Below are 21360 nucleotides of genomic sequence, written 5' to 3'. Positions count from 1 at the left end.
TGGTTCTGGTTGAACACCAAGATTTTTTCTTTTTTGGATTAACACATTATACATTTCCGAATGGTGAACCGGACATATCATATTCATGGGACTTTCTAGAGCTGAAGAATTTCATTTTTGACAAGTATTTCAGATATTTATTTTTGTCTCCTTTCGTCATCTTTAATTTGTTATCGTATTTTCACATGGAATTTTAGCATTTAAGTCGTTATTGTTATTATTATTTTATTTATTTATTTTTCAGTTTGTCAACAAATCCTGCCTAATTGTAATGACTAATGTGAAGTTCAAATGTGAGTATATATTTAATTTTTATTTTTGGATAAAACCCATATTACTTTAAACTGAGATGAATATTTAGTATTTAAAATGATCTGTTATGTAATTTGCAAAACATGAAAAAAAGAAGTAATAATAATAATAATAAGAAAAGAAAGAAAAAAAAATTAATATTCTAGATTTTATATGTGATGCTAGGTTAGACTGTATTTATTTTAGTTTAGATCAAATTTAAAATAGTTTACTTTATCATTTTAAACTGATATATCTAATTAAATTCCATTGATCTCACACAAAATCACACCTTAAATGTATACCTTATATATCACATGAATACATTGCCAAAAACAATATTATTCGGAAATTTAAAAAAAAAAAAAAAGATGAATACATTGTTTAAATAATGTGAGCTAAGATTATTATATGGATTAGATGATGATGATGATGATGATGATGATAATGATATTTATCCCCATTATTGATTTCACGGATTAAGCAGCAGCTAGAAAGTTGTTAAGATATATTAGGAGCAGGTTGCTTTTCTAACCATCCATCTTGATTTATAAAAGATTTGACATCGATAAATTTATACAATTCCTGCCCTGTTAGCTTCTTCTCCCATTTCACACGTTTCGACATGTCCGACCCTGCTCCAAAGCATCCTTCCTCCGAAAACGTTATCCGCTCCCTTATTAACAAAAAAATTACCATAACATACATATTAAACTAATTATACGTATATAATATGATAATGAACATTTACAAGGAAAACAACAATACAGTAATAATAATGATTAAAAAAAAAAAAAAACAAAGGCTAAAAATTATAATAATTAATCTTACTCATGCCCATGTTGAAGCCATGCGTCCCAACCACTTGGGGCAATGACATTGGCCATGTAGGTCTTGTAAAACACCACCGTAGAGTGGTTTCTATATGCTCTTCCCAGAAATGCAGGACCTGCTCCAACCACACTGCTGGTATGGAATACAAACCCGCTGTTTTCCCTGGGGCTATCTCTGCCTTGAGCTGTAATAGATCCCGTATACCCCATTGGGAGACGACCCATTGTTACATTTATAGCGCATCTCTGCCAAATAACCAATTATATATGTTGTTATATATCTAACTGTTCTATAAGGTTGGAAATCTTTACGGTTTTTGTATATTTAAAATAATACATCAAGTGGATTTGATAAGAGATTCACTTGTATATATATATATAAATGGATTGATTACCTTGTAATAGGACTTGCCACCGCCCCAAATGAAGTCTATTGCTCCTTCGATGTAGCAAGTATCGAAGTAGTGACGGTTTTGGTTATCAAACAACGTGTCTTGCAGGCTTATAAACGCACATCCATGGAAACTCACTTTGTCTCCATAAATTAGAACTGCGGGTGCCCACTTTACAGGTAACCCCTCAAATCGTGATATAGGTCGGTTATATGTATTCTGTAAGGAAACGACATTCAGTATACTTACATGTAGCTTCTCTATTTTATCTAGGAATTTTTGTCCTTAAAAAAACATTAATTCAAAGACAAAAATGTCCCAAATATGAAAATGATTATATATATATACACATATATATGCTTGTATATATTACTGCAAATATATATTTATATATACGAATTATATAGAGTATAATTAACCACGAAAGTTATATTCCAAGCCGCAAAATTATCTGCTGCGATGGTAAATGTGGTGCTTTCTATAACATCGCCGGCATCTCCCGATTCAATAATTGTCTTTGCACGATTCTCTCCTTCAATCAAAATGAATTGTTTGTCTGAAGGGACTGAAACTTTTTCACTAAAATAAAAACATATACATATATCATAAGAGTTCATGATTTACGTTACTTTGACTATACTATATAGACAAGTCAATAAATAATTTGGTAACATTAGCATTATTGATATATATATTACTCACGTGTAAGTGCCGGCTTTAATGTGGATGCGAATCCAATTGCTGTTGTTATGTGGTACGGAATCTATGGCTTCCTGCACTGTGGTGAAATTTCCATGGCCTGACTTATCCACAGTGATGGTACTAATTGGATCAACGCTTTCAACATCATGTTTCAGTGAACATATAGCAACCCAGAAAAGGGTTAGGGCCACTTTTTTAATGTAATGGAGACTAGTAAGCTGATGGGATTGCATTATTGCAAATTAACTTGACCAAGATATTATGGAAATAACAGATAGTTAATTTATAGTTGTTTTGACTCTTAAATATCAGAGTACGTAGTTCATTGCAAGAGAATAGACTTTGTTCAATAAAAAAAAAAAAAAAAAAGAAACCTACAAATAGGACTAGCTAGTCAACGCTTGCACAGTTTTCCTTCATTTAAGAAGATTCACCAAATTCTGTATTAATTGCCCTTCTCACTAATTTTTTATTTTTTATTTTTGGACGAAACTCTACATCCTATCAAGTAATATATAGCAATTCATTAATATAGGGAAACTAGCATTGAATATATGTAGTGTCTACAAATTTTGGATTTCCTTTAGATATGATGTTTTTTTATTTGTTTTTTATTTTTTCCGGTTGTTGGGAGTGAACCTTTATATAAATTTATATTTATGACGTGATGGTATATCAAAAAACTATATGTGATAACGAGTGAAAAATCTTTAAGCTTTCCCATTATTGAAAGGCTCTTATTTTCACCTAGTAAATATATAAGACCAAATGGTATATCAACATTTTTGAGATTTAAAAATATTTTTTTAAAATAATATTTTAGTATATATGTCGATAAATCTATATATAGTTGATCACTAACTGAAGTTTAAATCATAATTTTTAATATAATTTAATGGTGAATAAAGAAAAACTCTAATGCTAAAATCATGTAGGTTCCGATTTGATCCTAACTTATATTTTAAATGTTTAAATATTATAAATTGCTAGTATTAAAATTGTCAATTAATTATTGTTACGATGTATATGGGCAATCGCTGTTTAATTATGATGTGAATAACCAAAATCTATAGGCAAAAGCAAAAATTACAGATACATTGCTAACAACATATGTAGAGATAGTTTTCTTTAACAAAAAAAAAAAAAAAAAAAAAAAGGAACGAATGATTAGAAAAATAAATAGGCAACTTGGAAATAAATTTCTATTAGATAACTAAATTTCCTTAGAAAATTTGTTCCAGCATATCCGTTTCATACTTATTTCGTTAACCATTAGAAGTTTTTTTTTTGTCAAAAGATTTTTCTATAACAGTCAATCTAACCCTTAGGAAATTAATTGATGAGATAAGCCTGAAATAAGAATTTATTGTCTAAGGAATCTGGATGGTGATTTTTTAATACTTTTTAAAAGACACATTTATTATGCTTATACAGGAGCCTAAGCATTTTTGGTTACCTTAAATTTTGTTCTCTTCTTATTTTGTGTAATGATCTGGTATTGTGCTCTGCTTGAAAGCTAGAACTTGTTGTTCACGTGCAAAATTTCGGTCATACAGTTTGAATTTTGCGCTACAAGAGTTTTGCTTGAACCTAATTATTTTCTTTCTAATATCTAGTTTGACTCCATTTTTAATTATTTTTATCCAATTGATAAATGTGTTTGGCTTAACTATACATATGTTGTATATCTAAGTTAATTATCTTTTTCACATTCTTCTCCAGTGGGTTTTTCTTTAAGTAATTGATTAATGCAATTGATGTTATAGTTATAACCAATATCAATTCGAATGGCAGCTTTAATACATGTCCGACAATAATACTACTGGTTTTGCTTTGCTTTTACATAGAAGTTACTGGTTGAGGAGGCTAGGATTAATTTAATATTGTATATTTATATTTAATAATCTAATATTTTATTGCCAAAAAAAAAAAAGAAGTATTTGTTAATTTATTTAGCTTAATTTCTTTTGTTTTTCTGTGACATGACTTGATGTGAGACCTTAAACACATATATAAGTTCCAACTTCCGAGTGGTGAACCAGATGGATCATAAATATTCATAGAACTTTCTAGAGCTGAAAAATTCATTTCCACAAGTATTTAAGATATTTATTTTGTCTCCGTTCAGTATTTTTTATAGTGTTCTTATATGGAATTCTAGCAATTTTTCTTTTTTGGAAGAAGGAATTCTAGAATTTAAATAGTTATAATCAACTTTTTTTTATTTTTTTATTTTTTATTTTATTTTATAATTTTGCGACAAATCCTGCCTAATAAGAAAGAGAGAGGTTAAAGTGTGAGAAGGATCTTACTCCATTTTCTCTAGACTATCATCAAATATATATTAGTCTTTGATTTTTCTAAACTGAGATGAATGGTATTTATTACTTAATATTACCTCTTATATATCTTATGTCCATAGTTACTTTTATTTATCTTTTTTTATGTAGCTATATATATATAAATATTAGTGAGAATTATATTAGAATCATCTGTTATCAGCTTTAACCTTTGAATCATATTAGAAATGTTAAAAAAAAACCAAACTGATCCAATCCAATATAATCAGATTGGTTACCCAAGTTTTAATTGAATTTGTTTGGAATGATTTTTTGAAAAATTGTTTTGGATTGTCTTTTGAACTTAAAAATCTAATTTAAATTGAATCGAACTGATCTACTTATAATATATTTAAAAAAGCATACATTTTTATAGTGACATTTTTCTATTGGTAAATTCACCATTTTTTAATATAAAAAAATTTGGACCATTTATAATGGAAAAATCCTTAAAAAAATGAAAAGAGTCCAAAAAATTGAAAAAGTCCAAAAGAATCAACTAATTCAATTTAATACCTAATCCAATCCAAGTAAAAGCAAAAGTGGATTATCCAATCCAATTCAAACTGGTTTATAGTGGATTGGATTGAATGTGTAATTCGGTCAAGACTCAAAATTTATAAAATTGACCAAGGTTGGATCCATTTGGTTATTGGACAAAATGGCTGCTTATGAATCAACACTCCAAGGTCAAATTAAAAATTAAAATTAAAAATTTTAAAAAGATCAAATATAGGTTTAGTGACATACTATAGTTCTATTTAAAAAAAATGAACCTTATTGACATGATAATCAATAATGATAATTTTAAATCTTAGTTCCTATGGAATCCAATAGGTAAAAAAAATAAAATAAAAAAATTCAACATTAATTTTGATATTACAAACCTAATTTGAACCTATATATATATATATATATATAAAATTTATTGTTAGCTTGTTCGGTGAATTGACACTATGTTGACTACGTCAACTTTGAAAAAAAAAAAAAAATGACTATGTCACGAAAATGTTAATTTTGACCCCTCAAAAATATCGTGGCTACAACCATAAGTTTTTCTTTTCTTTTGTTTCTTTTATTTTTATTTTTTAGTACTACTTCATAAAATATATACATATATACATATATATATATATATATACATATATATATATATACTTTTTTCTGAAAGTATTAGCCATCATCATAAAATTAATGAGAACATTATACTCCAAATTCTATTTGGAATGTAAGATGAGACTATATAAATCTCATATAAGGGTGAAACTTCTTATTTTATTTTGTTTTTTTTTTTCATTTTTGTGCATAAAGATTATTTGGGCTAAACTTAAAATAGTTCAATAGTTTAACAGTAAACCCTATTGCACTACTCTGAAGGCACCTACAAATAATATAATTGTGCAAGATTTTGAAGCTTAAATGAACCAAACAAAAAAAGTAGAAATCAGAAAACTGAAACAATTAGAAGAAAAACTCCAAAGATTGAAGAGAATCCATTAAAATATATCTGGCCAATCACAGTCACAACGCGAATATAATATTGGATAAAGCACATGAATATATAACTGAAAACAATCATATATGGAAATGAGAAAGGTGGGTACTTTGAATACAAGTCAACTAGATATTGATGATATTGATGATGATATTGATATCTCCATTATTATTTTCACGGGACTAAAAGCAGGCATAGCTTAGCTCAAGCAGGTTGGTTTTCCAACCATCCATCTTGGTTTATGAAAGAATTGACATCTATGAATTTATTCAAATCCTGCCCTGTTAGCTTCTTCTCCCATTTTACACGCTTAGATATGTCTGCTCCAGCTCCATAGCATTCCTCCTCCGAGTACGTTAACAACTCTCTAAACCAAAATTGCTATAAATATTAGGTGTACTTATTATTTATAAAAATTGATCACCAAAAATCACCCAAAAAAAAAAAAAAAAAAAAGAAAAAATGAAAAAAAGAAAAAAAGAAAAAAAGAAAAAAAGAAAAAATGAAAAAAAAGAAAAGGCTAAAAAATTAAGCATACTCATGTCCGGTATTAAACCATGCATCCCACCCTTCCGGGGCGATGATATTGTCGAAGTTTGTCTTGTAAAACACCACCGTGGAGTAGTTTCGGTAAGCTCTTCCCAGCAATGCAGGCCCTGTTCCGATCACACTGCTGGAATGGAATACAAAGCCGCTGGTTTCGCTTGCGCTTTCTCGGCCTTGAGCTGTAATAAACCCCGTTTCTCCTCCAGGTAGACGAGCCGTTGTTACATTTATAGAGCACGCCTGCAAATAAAAGACAATATTATTGTTTTATCATATACTAATATATATATATATATATATACATAAAGGAAGCTATATAATATAATATAAATATATATAGAGTTAATTGTGTCACCTTGAAAAAGGACTGGCCATTGCTCCATATGAAGTCTATTGCACCTTCGATGTAGCAGGAATCGAAGTAGTGACGGCCTCTGGCATCAGTCAAGGTGTCTTGCAGGCTCACGAACCCACATCCCTGGAAACTCACTTTGTCTGCAGCTACTAGAGCTGCTGGTGCCCATGTTATTGTTCTCCCTTGGTCTCGTGCTATAACTTCGTCATATGTATTCTGTAACACAGACAAACATTCAGTAATTTAACACTTTTTTTTTTTTTTTAATTTCCAGTTAATATAATCCACAAATTATATGTAATTGGATAATTATTTGTATGTATATATAGCTGCAAGTATGTATATAGAGGGTAATTAACCTTGAAAGTTATACCCCGAGCCATGAAATTATCAGCTAAAATGGTAAATGTAGTGCTTTTCACAACATCTCCAGCTTCTCCCCATTCAACCACGGTTGTATCGCGGCCCTCTCCTTCAACAAAAATGAATTGCTTGTCTTGAGGGATTAAAACTTTTTCGCTGAAATCAATGATTTACAGATCGAAGTTTGTTTTAACAATCTAATTACATTAAAATATCTTAATTTTATAAAATAAAAATATAGGATAAATTAGTCAAAATAAATTAATAATTTATATTGCAATCAAGATATTCTAATGTGATAATTATTGTTCATTTTAACATATAATACTCACTTGTAGATGCCAGCATTAACGTGAATACGAATCCAGTTGTTGTTATTGTGTGGTATGGAATCGATGGCTTGCTGCAATGTGGAGAAATTCCCATGTCCCGACTTATCAACGATGATGGTACCAGCTGGAACAACGCCTTCAACATCATATTTCAGTGAACCCCAAGCAGCAACCCACAATAAGGTTAGGGCCACTATAAAGTAATAATGGAGAGTAAGCTGATGAAATTGCATTTTTAAAGTTCTTAAGAACAAGATATATGGAAATAACTAGCAGTTTTTTCTTTCTTTGCTGAGAGGAATTAAATAACAGATAGTTTATTTATAGTTGTTTGCTTTTAAATATCAGAGAGAGAGAGAGAGAGAGAGAGAGAGAGAGAGAGAGAGAGAGAGAGAGAGAGAGAGGAAAAAACTTTGTTTATAAAAAAAAAAAAAAAAAAAAAAAGAATAAAACCCGAAAGATAAAGAAAAAAATATATACCAAAAAAAAAAAAAAAATGGTTTAGACCACTTAGAAAACCACACAAATAGTTCTGCTCCCAACTCAAAATGTGTGGACCCCCCATGTGGGTCCCATATTCTTTTATCAGTTGAGAGTACCATCTCACTGTTTTCCATTTTGATATATATAAAAATATATAAACTCACAGTTCCCCAGATTCACCAAATTCTGTATTATTTTCTTACTAATTATTATATAGCAATTCATTAAATATTGGGAAAGCTAGAGAATTGAAAATATGTAGAGTTTATAAATTTTGACTTCGATCCTTAATTTTGTATGAAGAATCTTTTGTCCTTAATTAATTATTTTAGAACCGAGAGAAAATATTATAAAGTTTCCATAATTGAAAGGATCTCATATCCTTAATAAAGATTTATGATCCCAAATGTTTAAATGTTGTAAATGGCTAGTGGATGCCCTTTCCAAAAAAAAAAATAAAAATATATATATATATATATATATACACGTAGATGTATATATCCTTAACTCGGTATTGGTACCGTACATCGGGGCCACCACAGTTTAATTACGGTGTGGACGTACAACCAAAGTAGGTGAACACAAGATAAGAACATATATATATATATATATATATATATATATATATATGTATATATATATATATATATATAATACAGATATAGTTTATCTTTCACAAAGTAAAAAAGAGAAATGGGCAACATGGAAATTAATTTCAATTAGTTAGGATTTAATTAGAAAAGTAAAACAAATTTCCTAAACCATTAGGAAATTTTTGATTTCAAAAGATTTTTCTATAACAGTACTCAAACTATTTGTTAATATATATATATATATAAATATAAATTCTCCCTTACCAATTAAAGTTTTCTTGAGGCTTAAACAGAAATAATTTCTTTTCATCATCTCTTCCCTTGGATGAGCAGAGCTATGGATCCGACCCAGAGCCATTCAGTAAGCAGCTCGATCGTTGAGGCGAATTCCAATCAAGCTACCCAAGCTGCTTCATCAAATTATTTGTTCACTTTTAAGTGTCATGTGCAGTTAGCGTGGGTAGTAGAAAAAGGGGCAGCATTATCATTTTCAAAAAAAATATTTGCATCTATGCCTCCTTAATTCTGCCTAAGTTGTAAATTGCCTCTTATTATTATTATTATTTACATAAAAAGTTTTCACATACGGACATCGTAGTTAATAAAATTAAGATGAAGCATATATGATCAATTTTTTTCTCCTATATATATATATATATATAAGTATGTTTGGCTGCGGAACACTCATCTTAAATGAGAAAGTGAATACTTACTTTACGTAGAGTGAACTTGATTATTGGTTTCATGTGACTAAAAGCAGGCACCTCAGGTTATGTAGGTTGCTTTTCCAGCCATGTATCCATCTTTGTTTATAAAAGAATTGACCTTTATGAATTATAGTGGTTATCAACCACCTTGATTACATGTAATTTAATTTACGTGATATATATTATTCCCAATTATATATAATTGGGGCACCAATATGCACTATAATGTGGGCAACTAGCAAAATTATATATATAAAATAAAAAATAATTTTATGATGTGGACATTCGTATATTTTTATATAATATATAGATATTTATAAAGACGATGGTTTCTCACCATGATTTTTTAAGAAAACTGTTATTTTTGTAGATATACACATTTTAAACAGGCTATATATATATATATAATATAACTCATGTGCAGATGCCAGCTTTAAGGTGGATAGGAATCCAATTGTTGTTATTATGTCCAATGGAATCAATGGCTTGCTGCAGTGAAATTTATATGTGGCTTGCCTTATCAACATTGATTGTACTACTCGGAACAACGCCTTCAACATCATATATATAATAATTTCAGTGCACCCGAAGCAGCCCAAGTGCATGAGGCGACTACAAAGTAATGGAGAATATTAGGCTGATGAAAGAGGTACCTAATTTATATGTAGTTGTAGCAATTAAATCAGTGAATAGACAATTCACCAAAAGAGAAAAAGACCCCCCCCCAAAAAAAAAAAAAAAAAAATTGGGATACTAGCCAACGCTTACTTTTCATATACTTAAGAACATTCGCCAAATTGCAGTTTTGCAATTCATTAAAATTGGAAAGTTAGCATTGAATATTTGTAAGAGTAATTGTGATAAGGTTTGGACTCACCATCTAGTTTTCAAAACGGATAATATCTCATGCGGGTGGTCTGAGCTGTCACAGATTGTATCAGAGTCGGATCCGGATCGGTGTACCAATGAGGACGCCGGGTCCTAAGGAGAGAGGATTGTGAAGTCCCACATCGGTTGGAAAGGAGAACAAAGCACGCCTTATAAGGTGGTGTGAATACCTTTTCCTTGAGATGCGTTTTGACAAAACCATGCGGACTGTATCCAAAAATGACAATATCTCATACGGATGGTCTGGACTGTCACAGTAATGCTTATTTTGTCTTTCCTTAGACATGAGGAATCTTGTCCTAAATTAATTGATGGTTTTTATAGGATTTCTTTTTGCTTTTTGAATCTACGTTTTTTAATCTACTTTCCTTAGACATGAGGAATCTTGTCCTAAATTAATTGATGGTTTTTATAGGATTTCTTTTTGCTTTTTGAATCTACGTTTTTGAATCTACTTTCCTGGACATGGCAGCAGAGAATATGGAGAATAAAAAATAGAGAATAGAGATGGGGCATGAGTATGATGAGGATCTGCTTCTTCTTCTTCAAAGTAATTGGTGAATGAAATCCTGTTAAGAGTTGAAGCAATTCCAAATCCATAGAAATATTTGCTCTCAAATTGTTGGGTTTGGTTTCGATACCAAAAACGTAATATGGATCACAATTTGGTCATGATCTACAAGTGCAATGGCAAGTTTGTGTTCGACATGCATGTACAGCTTAAAAGCAAACTTTTGGAAAAATGTCGCAACTTTTTCAGACAAGGGATTTATGCATGCATAATTGTCCGCATGGTGTTTTCAGCAATACGACATCGCTTTCATGGAAAACAGAATATAAGTCATGTGAGGGTGAAACTTGGGGTATGATTATTCCCATAGACCTGGGCAGTGAGACGATAATATACACATAGCTACACCCTTGCCTAGTAGTATTGGTCATGACTAGTATCCTCCTCCTCAAGAATTCAATGATACTTTTTGTTTGGTTTATAAGGAGTTCTTGGGTCTCGTTCATTATTATGGTCCCAATCGAAGGAGCAAAAGAACTTTCGATGCATTGGTATTGGGTGAATATGGTGTTAAGGAGTCATGGAAGAAGCTATTCACTATTGGACCTCTTCAAAGAATTGAGCTAGTTTTGGGATTTTGGACGGACGTAAAGTGTTTGTTCAAACAGCTTCTAAGATGAAGTTTTTGCCTCAAACCCAAAGAAATATATATGAAAACGAGGTGCTTTTGCTTGATGCTCTTAGTCTACCCAACTTCTTCAAATATTTAAAGGTGCTTATATGAAGATGTTTACCTTCAGAGGCAGTCTAGTTCCACTTAATAGCTAGCACACATTAATTATGGATTTTATTTCTTTTCCTAGTAGCTATAGGAGTATCCTTTACATTTAGATTTTTCAGTGCATATGCACATGCAAACGTTGAATAATAGTACATAGTTCATGTTTTCTATGTTATGGTATTTCTGATTTTAAATCTGAAGTTTAATTGCAAATAAATTATATATCTTGTTATGCTGCCTCAAAAGTTGAAGCATTATGGAATTGAGAAGGTAAATATAAAATTAAAAAGAAAAAGAAAAAACAGCATTTGTGAAAAAAATATGATCTACAGATAGATAACAACTCAAAAAAACTCACTTCTGTTCATAGTTAATAAATTTCCTTCGACAAAGATCCAGAGTTCGAATCCAATAACTTAAACACAGACACAGTAAGTGACTAGTATGAAACCATATTACATGCAAGGAGTAATATTCAAAAGAAGGGACACATTCGCATATTTGGAAGAAACTAAAACTGGCAACAAGGGACACAATTTGTTTAAAGCATATAAAACGGTCACAAATATAAAACAGAGTAAATCACTTGATTAAAGCATTCCGAGGACATTGTATCCAATAACATATAAATTAAAGACACCATAAAATTGCTTGTTTGATCTCTGTTCATCTGTTAAAACCATGGAAGAGCTGTCGAAATTCGCAGATATATCATATATATTTCTAACTCTGTGAGAATACCGAGTCTAGTTGGGCCACAAGACGCTTCAAACCCTCTTATACCATCCACAGTTTCTATACGTTTCTTCCAGTGATTAGCATTGGAGATCAAATCCACACCCAGAATGAAGATAACTCTCATTAGAAAGTCCGGAATTTCATTCATGTACTTCATTTGAAGGATTAGGCAATGAGTCCCTACGCAAAGTAGTAAGGTCATGTCCATTAAAAGAATTGCATGAATCTGATAAATTCTTACATCGAGCCCCATAATGTGCTGATTTAGCATAGACCTTAACTCCATCAACCTTAATTTCATCAACTAGACTGGAATTGCAGTTATACTCACCTTTACTGTAACAACATCACCATACTGATCAATTTTGTACGTATCCATTTTTCTCAGGAAATATAACGGAATATTATTAATGTCTCTAATAGTGTTCAACTGATATTAGCAAATTGATTGGCTAATATATAAGGAAAAAAAATCCAAGATTGTGTATTTGACATTAAAAAGTGTCTGTTTAGGATGCCAGACTGCACTAGTCAGACTAAAACAGTCTGTTCCAAAAAAATCCTTCTCTTCCAATTTAACATGTATCCACAAAAGTAAAGAAAAAAAGTTATTGCTACGATGCATAAAGGCCACCACACAGTGGACAACCAAATAGTAAAAGCAAATGAAGGAAGAATAGTTCTCTTTAAGAAATTAAACAAATAGAATGAACGAACATAAAAGAAATGGGTAAAACTTGGAAATTTCTATGTAAGTTAGAAAAGCAAAACGAAGTTTCCTTAACCATTAGGAAATTCTAGGCGGATACATAATAATTCACACAAGCATTTGCGGATACATAATTATTTCCCTGGTGTTTTAAACAATGGAATGCTTTCTTGGAAAGCAAGTTATAAGGACAATGGAGATATTAAATATACTAGGGTGATAATTTCTCTAGAACTTAGCAGTGAGACCATAGTAATTACATCCTTGCCTAGTAGTATTAGTCACAATCATCCTCCTTGGGACCTCAAGAACAGTTATTATTTGGATTATAAGGAGTCTTTGGTTCTTGTTCATTGGTATACTCGAGCTCGTAAAAGAAGTCTCGATATATGGGTATTGGGTGAATATGGTGTTAAGGAGTCATGGAAGAAGCTATATTTACTATTGGACCTCTTCGAGGAAGAATCGATCAAGTATTGGAATTTTGGGAGGACGATAAGGTGTTTTTTCAAACATATCCTAAGAAATTCAAAACAAATATAAATGAAAAACAGCTGCTTTTGCTTGACAATCTTAATCTACCCAACATCAAATTTTTAGAGTAGCTTATAGGAAGATGTTTACCTATAGAGAGAGTCTAGTTCCACTTAAAAGCCAACACGCTTTAAACATTAATTATTGAACTGCTTTTTGTGCGGAGCTTACTGCTTTACTAGTAGCTATAGGAGTATCTTTAATATGGACATTTTTTTTTTCAGGGCATATGAATATGCGTAAAGTGTCTTTCATATAGGAACAATGGAATGTCTAATAGCAGTTTGTTTTAAAGGAAAAGCTTTTATAATATATAGTTCTTGTTTGCCATTCTATGGTATTTCTCATATTCAATCTGAAGTATAAATTCCAAATAAATTATGCCTTTCACGCTGTCTAAGTAAAAAATTGATTAAAAAGTTGAAGTATTATGGAATTCAGAAGATAAACAACAAATAAAAGAAAAAAAAAAAAAACTTGCATTTGTATAAAGTACTCTATAGATCACAACCAAAACCTCACATAACTTAAATGCAAAACACACTAGAAGACTACCTTGCAACCTAACATGCAGGGAAATAATGTTCAAAAGAAGGGACACATTCGCATGGAATTAGTTACTAAAACTGGCGATAAGGGACACAATTGGTTTAAAGCATATAAATGGACACAAATATAAACAGAGTATGTCACTTGATCAAAGCAGTCCTAGGACTTTGTTTCCAGTAACATACGAATAATAGACACCATATTGCTTGTCTAATGTGTTAAAACCACGAAAGAGCTATCTAAATTTGCAGATATGACAACTTCTATGGGAATACCAAGTTCAGTTTGGGGCTTCTTCAGCTCCTTGGCTGCAAAAAGTCCCCCTTCAACCCTTATTTTAATTACCATCCATTATTTCTAAATATTTCTCCAGTAATTAGCATTGGAGGTCAAATCCACGCCCACAAAGCGGGCAATAACTCTCATTAGAGTCTGGAATTTTATTCATGCGAAGGATCAGGCATCGAGTCCCTACGTAAAGTAGTACCATCACATCCATTAGATATATAATTGTATCCGATTCTAACATCAAGCCCCATAAGACGCTGTTTTAACAAACCTTAACCCCAACAACCTTAATTTCATCAACCAGAATAGCATTGTCAATTGTAAATTAAGTTACCTTTACTATATAGCATTACCATACTGATCAATTTCATACGAACCCATTTTTCTCGTGGAAGTATAATGGAATATTATTCATGTCCCTACTATTAATCAAACTGATAATTATTTTTAATGCAAATTGTTATGGCTAATATAAATGGATAACCTTTCGGATTGTGTATTTAACATCAAATTGATTGGCCATTACCATTTGTAATGGCCCCACCAAGTTATTTCTTTTGCATCCTAAACCCAGGCTTAGTATATGGTCAATGTAGGACATTTTAACCTTGGATTACCCCAAACCTAGGGTTATACTCTATTTCTTTTCTTCTCAACTTCAAAAATACTTTAGTGGAAAAAAAAAAAAAATCTTTGACAGAGGCAAATTCCAACGAGAAATCTGCCAAGGTTAAAAACTGTCCTTCTACCTTTTTTTTTTCCCCCCTAACTTCTATACTATAAGTCTACACTATAAAGGAGAAGAGAAGTGGTTTTTGGTCTTTTTTACTGTTCATTTTGGTCCAAAACGGCACTCCTCCCATGCGTTTTGCCAACCTGTTTTTGGTCCTTTTTTACATGTTTACTTCACCAATCAAATCAATCAAATCAAACAAATCCACAAAAAGAATTCCTTCATGAAGATGATACTATGAAACTATCCGACATACCCAAGACTTCAAAATTCGCAAAGTTTGTACCCCATCAAACACGCTCACATCTCTAATCCCATCACAGCTAAATCATTCACCAGATATAACCCTTTTGAAAACATGACTGACTTTTTTTACTGTTCATTTTTTTCTCATATTGTTATTTATTTTAGTTAACTTTTTTTTTTTTTTTGGGGGGATTAACTTATATAGCTTTAGCTTGATTTCAATATTTACGCTTACTATTAAATTTGTTTAATTCAGGTCAATAATGCCTATGTCATTTATTTTATTTGCAATATTAAACATAATTACAAATAAGATGATAGTATTGTCTATTTCAAATTTTGTCTAATTTTGTCAAAATAAAAAGGAAGTGTGTAATTTTTACTTTTTGATATATGGAAAGGAATTTGAACTTTAATAATTTAGCAAGTTTTTGAGTTGCACTTAATTCAACACTAATTCATCAAAAGATGTTTAAATAATTATTTTAATATAATAGTGGTGCTAAAATGATAAAAAGCAAATAGTTGTGGTAAAATACAGTGGATATGCACATAATATGATAATAGTCATACATAAGAGTTAGACATTATTTCAACATTAATACAAAATCAGGTTCAAATATCGATTTTATGGTTTGGGTGAAAAGAGTAATATATAATAGGAGTGTTATTAGTAATGCAAACAAATAGAAATAAATAAAAAGAGTAAAAACAAAGGGAGTACTGTCAGTAAGAGTTGGATAATAAAGCCATAGATTAGTATTTCCATATTTTATTATTATATATCATTTTATTCTAAATAAATTTTAAGGATTTTTATAAAAAAAAATCAATAATAAAATTATTGTTTTTTAAACATTAATTCTTAATTCAGTAAAGTATTACCTCAAACAACACTTATAACCATACAAATTAGAAAATATCACTGAAGTATTAGGTTTTGATTACATTTTGGATTTGATATTTACCATATTTGAGTATTGAAGTGTAACAATGCTGTCTATGAGGACAATCAAGTAGCTCTCCTCACACATTGTTTTTTCAAGATCAAATTCCCCAACTCCAATAAGAAATTAAAAAAATCAAATTTTTTATTTAGTAAGTTACTTGAAAATAAAAAAGTATAATATAATGAATAAAATATAAAAGGAAGAGAAATCAATGGCTTAGTTAAGTTAATAGAAATATAACAAATATTAATATTTTTATTTTTTTTACTATATGATGAAAACATAATCCATAATATATGCAAACATCTCTCTTACAGTATGATGACAGTAGCGAGAAAAATTTTGCTCAGCATAAAGACAAACAAAGAATGATTAATTGGCTATCATGAAATATTCTTTACGTCAATATTGGAATGATAGACAATTATAACTTTTTGTATACTATTACAAAATACTTTATTTTTAATGTCCTACAATAATAGCACTAACATTAATATTTTGTAAAATGCAAGATGAAATAGAAAATAGTTTAAATATTACATATTTTTCTATTAAATCTTGCAATTATCTTATAAAAGTATTAATTGTGCCAAAATATCCTCATTTATAATGCAAGTACTTTGTGCTTTTACTGTTCATTTAAATTTTTGCTTAGTAAAAGAATGTTCTAGTTTCTACAAAAATAAATTACTCTTCATGAAATGCTTTATATGATTATTTTATTCAAACAAATTTTCTCCTTTCTATTAATATAAAATTAAAAAATTAATTAGTAAATAAACGATTTTCAAATTATTATATCATAACAATCATAAAATTATTTTAATTAGAAATATTTTATATAAACAATTAGATATCCAAATTTTATATTAAACCACATGCATCGCACGTGGCCAGACCTAGTTTATAGAAATATGTAAATGACCACAGAATATGAAGAAACCCACAAAAAAAAAAAAAAAAACCGATCCCATCGTAGTAGTCTGTCAAGCTCCTTATATACTCATATTTCCTCGGCTTTTCCCATGCTTTGTATAGACTTCTCAAGGTGCTAATGAAATTGAATCATTCATAATATTAGTATTCACCTATGCAAATAACAGGCGCAAATTTACTATCCTATAACGGGCTAGAAGTCTAGTTGGTAAAGAGGCCTAAGATTTAAGGTGTTCTACCTGGACATACCTTATTCCCTTTAGTACCCACAAGGGGGAAAAAAAAACAAAAAAAGAGGAAAATAAAGAAAAAAATCATTACTATATCTATGCTATCTATTTAGGTTGGTTCTTTAATAATTAGTTAAAAAAAGTCAAAAATTAAATAAAAAGAAATTGCTAATTATAATATTGGTGGAACGGGTTATAGCCCTAAACACATCAAGTGTGTGTGTGTGTGAAGAGGCAGAGAACAGAGAATAGAGAGATGGAGCATAATAATATGTTTCTTCTTCTTCTAGAGGAATTGGTGAGTGACATCCTGTTAAGGTTGCCAGCGAAATTGCTTGGCAAATCCAAGTGCGTGTGTAAGTCATGGTGCTCCACCATTAAGAACCTTTCTTTGAATCGTTATCTCCTATTCGATACCACCACTTATGACAGTACTACCCCTTCGAGAAAATTAACTATTCCCAGGATTTGTTACGACACACTTGGAGCTCATGTGAAGCAGACACTTATCAATCCTGATCCATTAATCGTTCCAGAATTTTGAAAAACTAGTTATTACAATTTAGTCTGTACTTACAATGGTCTCTGTAACACCCCGTCCCAAATCGCACCGGAATCCGTGCACGTTGACCGAGGTTGACCGTTGACCGTTGACCGAAGGGGGTCAAAAGTTGACTTTTTGACTCGGTGAGAATTTTGAGTTGACTAGGGTACTGTGGCGAAGTGCACGATGCCACGAGTTCGTAGACTGGTAGCACGTCGAAAACGGAGCTACGGTTTGAAAGTTATGGACGAAACAAGTTGCGGTCCAAACTGTCCAAGGGGTGCTGGAGTTGACTTTTTGTTTATGGGGAATTGAGCTTTGACTCATGCATGGTTGTGAAGTGCTCGTCGATACGAGTTCACAGACTAGCGTCACGCTCAAAACGGACATCCGGTTAAAAAGTTATGGACGTTTGAAGTTTACCGGATACCGTATTATTTTAATGTTTTTGGGTCGTGAACAGTGAAATACCACGTGTCAGCTTCTGAGTGGTCCACGTGGCATGAACAGTGTCATGCAGGGTTTTAATTTTGAAAAACTCTCGGGGAAGAGAGAGAAAGAGAGAGAAGAGAGAGAAAGAGAGAGAGGAGAGAGAAAGAGAAAGAGAGGACCCGCCGGCCGCCGGCCATTTTCACGTTTTTCCGGCCTAGTTACTGTACACGTGCCGGCCAGCCAGATTGCCCACCTCATTTCCGGCAAAACCTCCAAATTTCACGGCGAACAGCCGCCGGACGCGCCCGGATCGGACGTCCGAAGTTTGGCGGCGATTTTTCCCCTCCACCGCCGGCCACCGCGAATCGGCACTATTCCGGCCGATATACAGTACACGCGCCATACACCCAGCATCCTCTCCTCAAGTCCGGCCTACCCACCAAAAATCACGGCCATCGGACCACCGACGCGCCGGGATCGGAGCGTTTTCCGGCGAGGGGTCGAAAATCTTCAAACGGTGATTTCTCCGCCGTCCGACCTCCGTTTTGCTCACCGTCGGTCCCGTTGGATTGCTCTCCTCACGTTCTACAAATCTGCAAAATTTCACAGCAAACGGCCACCGTCGGAAATTACTGTTCCGGCGACGGTTGCCTGTGACGTGGCGGCCCGCCGGAAATTACTGTTCCGGCGAGTACCCCGAAAATTCCGGCCAGCTCCAGTCCGCAGTGTTCGACCTCCTGAACCCAAATCCGACTTCCGTTTCCACCAATTCGCGACGGTTTGGGAGAATTGCAGAGCCGAAACCCGAAAAGCTTCCCGATAAAATTCCGACCCCGTCGGGTACGATCATCGGAAATTAAGACCGGATCTGTGATTAGCATCACTCGAGCTTCGATTCGGTATATAATTCGTAAATTTTAGTTATCATTTGTGTTTTGACCCCCCGGATACCGGGTATTATTTACCCGAATAAAATATTAATTTATTTGACTGTCTGTGAATTTTGTTCTAGGAGCACCGGTGAGTCGTAGAATTGATCCCGTAGTGGATCATGGGTTAATTGCGTGCTCCAGGTGAGTGACCCACCTTCAAATTAATTTTGGGGAATTTAATTGATGAATATATTATGTGTGAATTAAATATTTGGAATTTAATTTCTATGTGCCAAATATTTATTGGATTTATTGTAGAATTATTTATGAATTTATTGGATTTAAGAAAATACGAATTCTACAATTTATGCCATGTGGAATTATTTTATGGTTTTGAGGATTTTGAAATTGGTGTGGTTTTAATGGTAAATTGGGCACGATTCGATTTTCAAATATTTCAAGGAAAATATTTGGTTATGTTGGTGATTTCAATTTTTATGAAATATGCCCATAAAATATTATGGGATTTGATTATGATATTTCGAGAAATTATTTATGCTTGGAAAAAATGTGGATATTTGAATTGATGGATTTGGGAGTTGGTGGATTTGAAAATCATGGGATTTATGGTATTAATTATAAGGAAATTGTGGAGAATTTCCCGGTTCAAGCGGATGGATTATGCCCGCTATGCTTATGAAAAATGTGAAATTTGTTTTATGATTTAAATTTATGGATTTTATGATTTTTAGATGCACCGTGCACGTACTGGTGTTCTGATTATGTGATATGGTATATGTGATATGGTTAGTGTGCACACGGTTGTGATTAGCGCGCAGGTGGGTGTGATTAGCGCGCAGGTGATGTGATTAGCGCGCAGGTGGGTGTGAGTAGCGCGCGGTTGATATTATGAGGGTGTCCTGTGGATGCCATCGGAGAGGGCGGCCACCCCCCTTTGGCCGGGACACCAGGTTAGCAGCGGCGCAGTGGGACGCCACGCGACCGTATGCCGGTTTCTTTCTATAACCTCCTGTCTGGCGGTACCTTGGGACGCTGGGTACTGTTGGCGCCACTGGTATATAGTGGGTGCATCAAATGATTTTCAGAACTGTGTTTTAAAAATAAAATGTTTGGAAACTGAATTGGAATTAAAAATATAATTGTTACCGCTTCTGGTATTTAATTGATGTCTTGGTTTTCGGGGAATATGGATAAAGGGTTTTGTGAAATTGTTTTAAAAGGGGAACCTTTCCAACTGAGAGAATTGTAAGGGTTTTGAGAGAAAATATTATTTCCAAATAATTATTATTTATACTTATTACTGTGATATTATATGGTATAGTAGTAGGGTCGCTCACTGAGATGATTAGCATCTCACACTCTTAAATTCCGTTCCTCTAGGTTCCAGGTTGTCGGTGTTCATTCGGAGCGGACTTGATCTTCCTCGCTGTTTTACTTCGTGAAGTACCCTGTTCTTCTTTATTGCGGTTGTACTATTTCTTTCATTCTTGTTGTATTTATTTTGCACTGGATTACTGTATTTTGAAGTGCTGGAATTTGTGGAACCAATTTGTAGTTTGTGGGAGGAATAAGGGGATATTTTTGAAGTGTGTTTTCAGTGCAGGTAAATTGTGGTAAGTAAATCCCTTAGGGGAGGCTCTGTCGGATTTTCCGTTGGAGGGTTCGGTAGGGTTTCCCTGGGATCAGGGCTGTCTAGGGTTCCGGAGGAGGAATTCTGGACGGGTCCTGACAGTTGGTATCAGAGCTCTAGGTTCTAGTATTTCGAAGGGACTGTGCATTGTTGTGCATCCTATCCGTGTTTAATCTCTCGTTTTACAAGCTTTCTTTCCGTTTGTCTCGAAGTAAATTCGTTGCCCGAGTTTGAATAACTCTAATCTTCGAGGGTGTCAATTAGGATCATCTAGCCTAACGGGAAATTCCTATGGCCTAGTCGATGGTCGAGGATGCCTTTTCTTTTTGAAGGTCAA

At 32.6% G+C, this 21360-nt stretch overlaps 2 protein-coding genes across 2 annotated transcripts; both read right to left on the bottom strand.

Annotated features, from left to right (window-relative positions):
- Positions 1 to 699: 699 nt before the first annotated feature.
- LOC112489893 (probable pectinesterase 29) lies at positions 700 to 2459 on the bottom strand. The gene is made up of 5 exons (XM_060812137.1): positions 2219 to 2459; positions 1936 to 2095; positions 1520 to 1735; positions 1123 to 1370; positions 700 to 967 (listed from the first exon to the last, which is right to left on the bottom strand). Exons 1-5 carry the CDS (start codon positions 2449 to 2451, stop codon positions 793 to 795), a joined length of 1032 nt encoding a protein of 343 aa, XP_060668120.1. The 5' UTR covers positions 2452 to 2459; the 3' UTR covers positions 700 to 792.
- Positions 2460 to 6075: 3616 nt separating this feature from the next.
- Positions 6076 to 7924, bottom strand: LOC107411741 (probable pectinesterase 29). Its single transcript, XM_016019389.4, has 5 exons — positions 7649 to 7924; positions 7313 to 7472; positions 6954 to 7169; positions 6591 to 6838; positions 6076 to 6419 (listed from the first exon to the last, which is right to left on the bottom strand). The coding sequence occupies exons 1-5, from the start codon at positions 7879 to 7881 to the stop codon at positions 6257 to 6259; spliced, it is 1020 nt and encodes a 339-aa protein (XP_015874875.4). The 5' UTR covers positions 7882 to 7924; the 3' UTR covers positions 6076 to 6256.
- Positions 7925 to 21360: the final 13436 nt, after the last annotated feature.

Source organism: Ziziphus jujuba, chromosome 10 (genome assembly GCF_031755915.1).
Source record: "Ziziphus jujuba cultivar Dongzao chromosome 10, ASM3175591v1".
Classification (NCBI taxonomy): Eukaryota; Viridiplantae; Streptophyta; class Magnoliopsida; order Rosales; family Rhamnaceae; genus Ziziphus; species Ziziphus jujuba.
This window is presented reverse-complemented; position numbering and strand designations above follow the sequence as displayed.

What these genes read in the sequence shown, in the direction of transcription:
- LOC112489893 (XM_060812137.1), bottom strand. Translation starts at nt 2,451, where the DNA reads ATGCAATCCCATCAGCTTACTAGTCTCCATTACATTAAAAAAGTGGCC. An exon ending in CTTGGAATATAACTTTCGTG is followed by an intron (nt 1,736 to 1,935) that starts GTTAATTATACT and finishes GTTTCCTTACAG; the next exon opens with AATACATATAACCGACCTAT. An exon ending in GTGGCAAGTCCTATTACAAG is followed by an intron (nt 1,371 to 1,519) that starts GTAATCAATCCA and finishes GTTATTTGGCAG; the next exon opens with AGATGCGCTATAAATGTAAC.
- LOC107411741 (XM_016019389.4), bottom strand. Translation starts at nt 7,881, where the DNA reads ATGCAATTTCATCAGCTTACTCTCCATTATTACTTTATAGTGGCCCTA. An exon ending in GTTAATGCTGGCATCTACAA is followed by an intron (nt 7,473 to 7,648) that starts GTGAGTATTATA and finishes CATTGATTTCAG; the next exon opens with CGAAAAAGTTTTAATCCCTC. An exon ending in ATGGCCAGTCCTTTTTCAAG is followed by an intron (nt 6,839 to 6,953) that starts GTGACACAATTA and finishes TTTTATTTGCAG; the next exon opens with GCGTGCTCTATAAATGTAAC.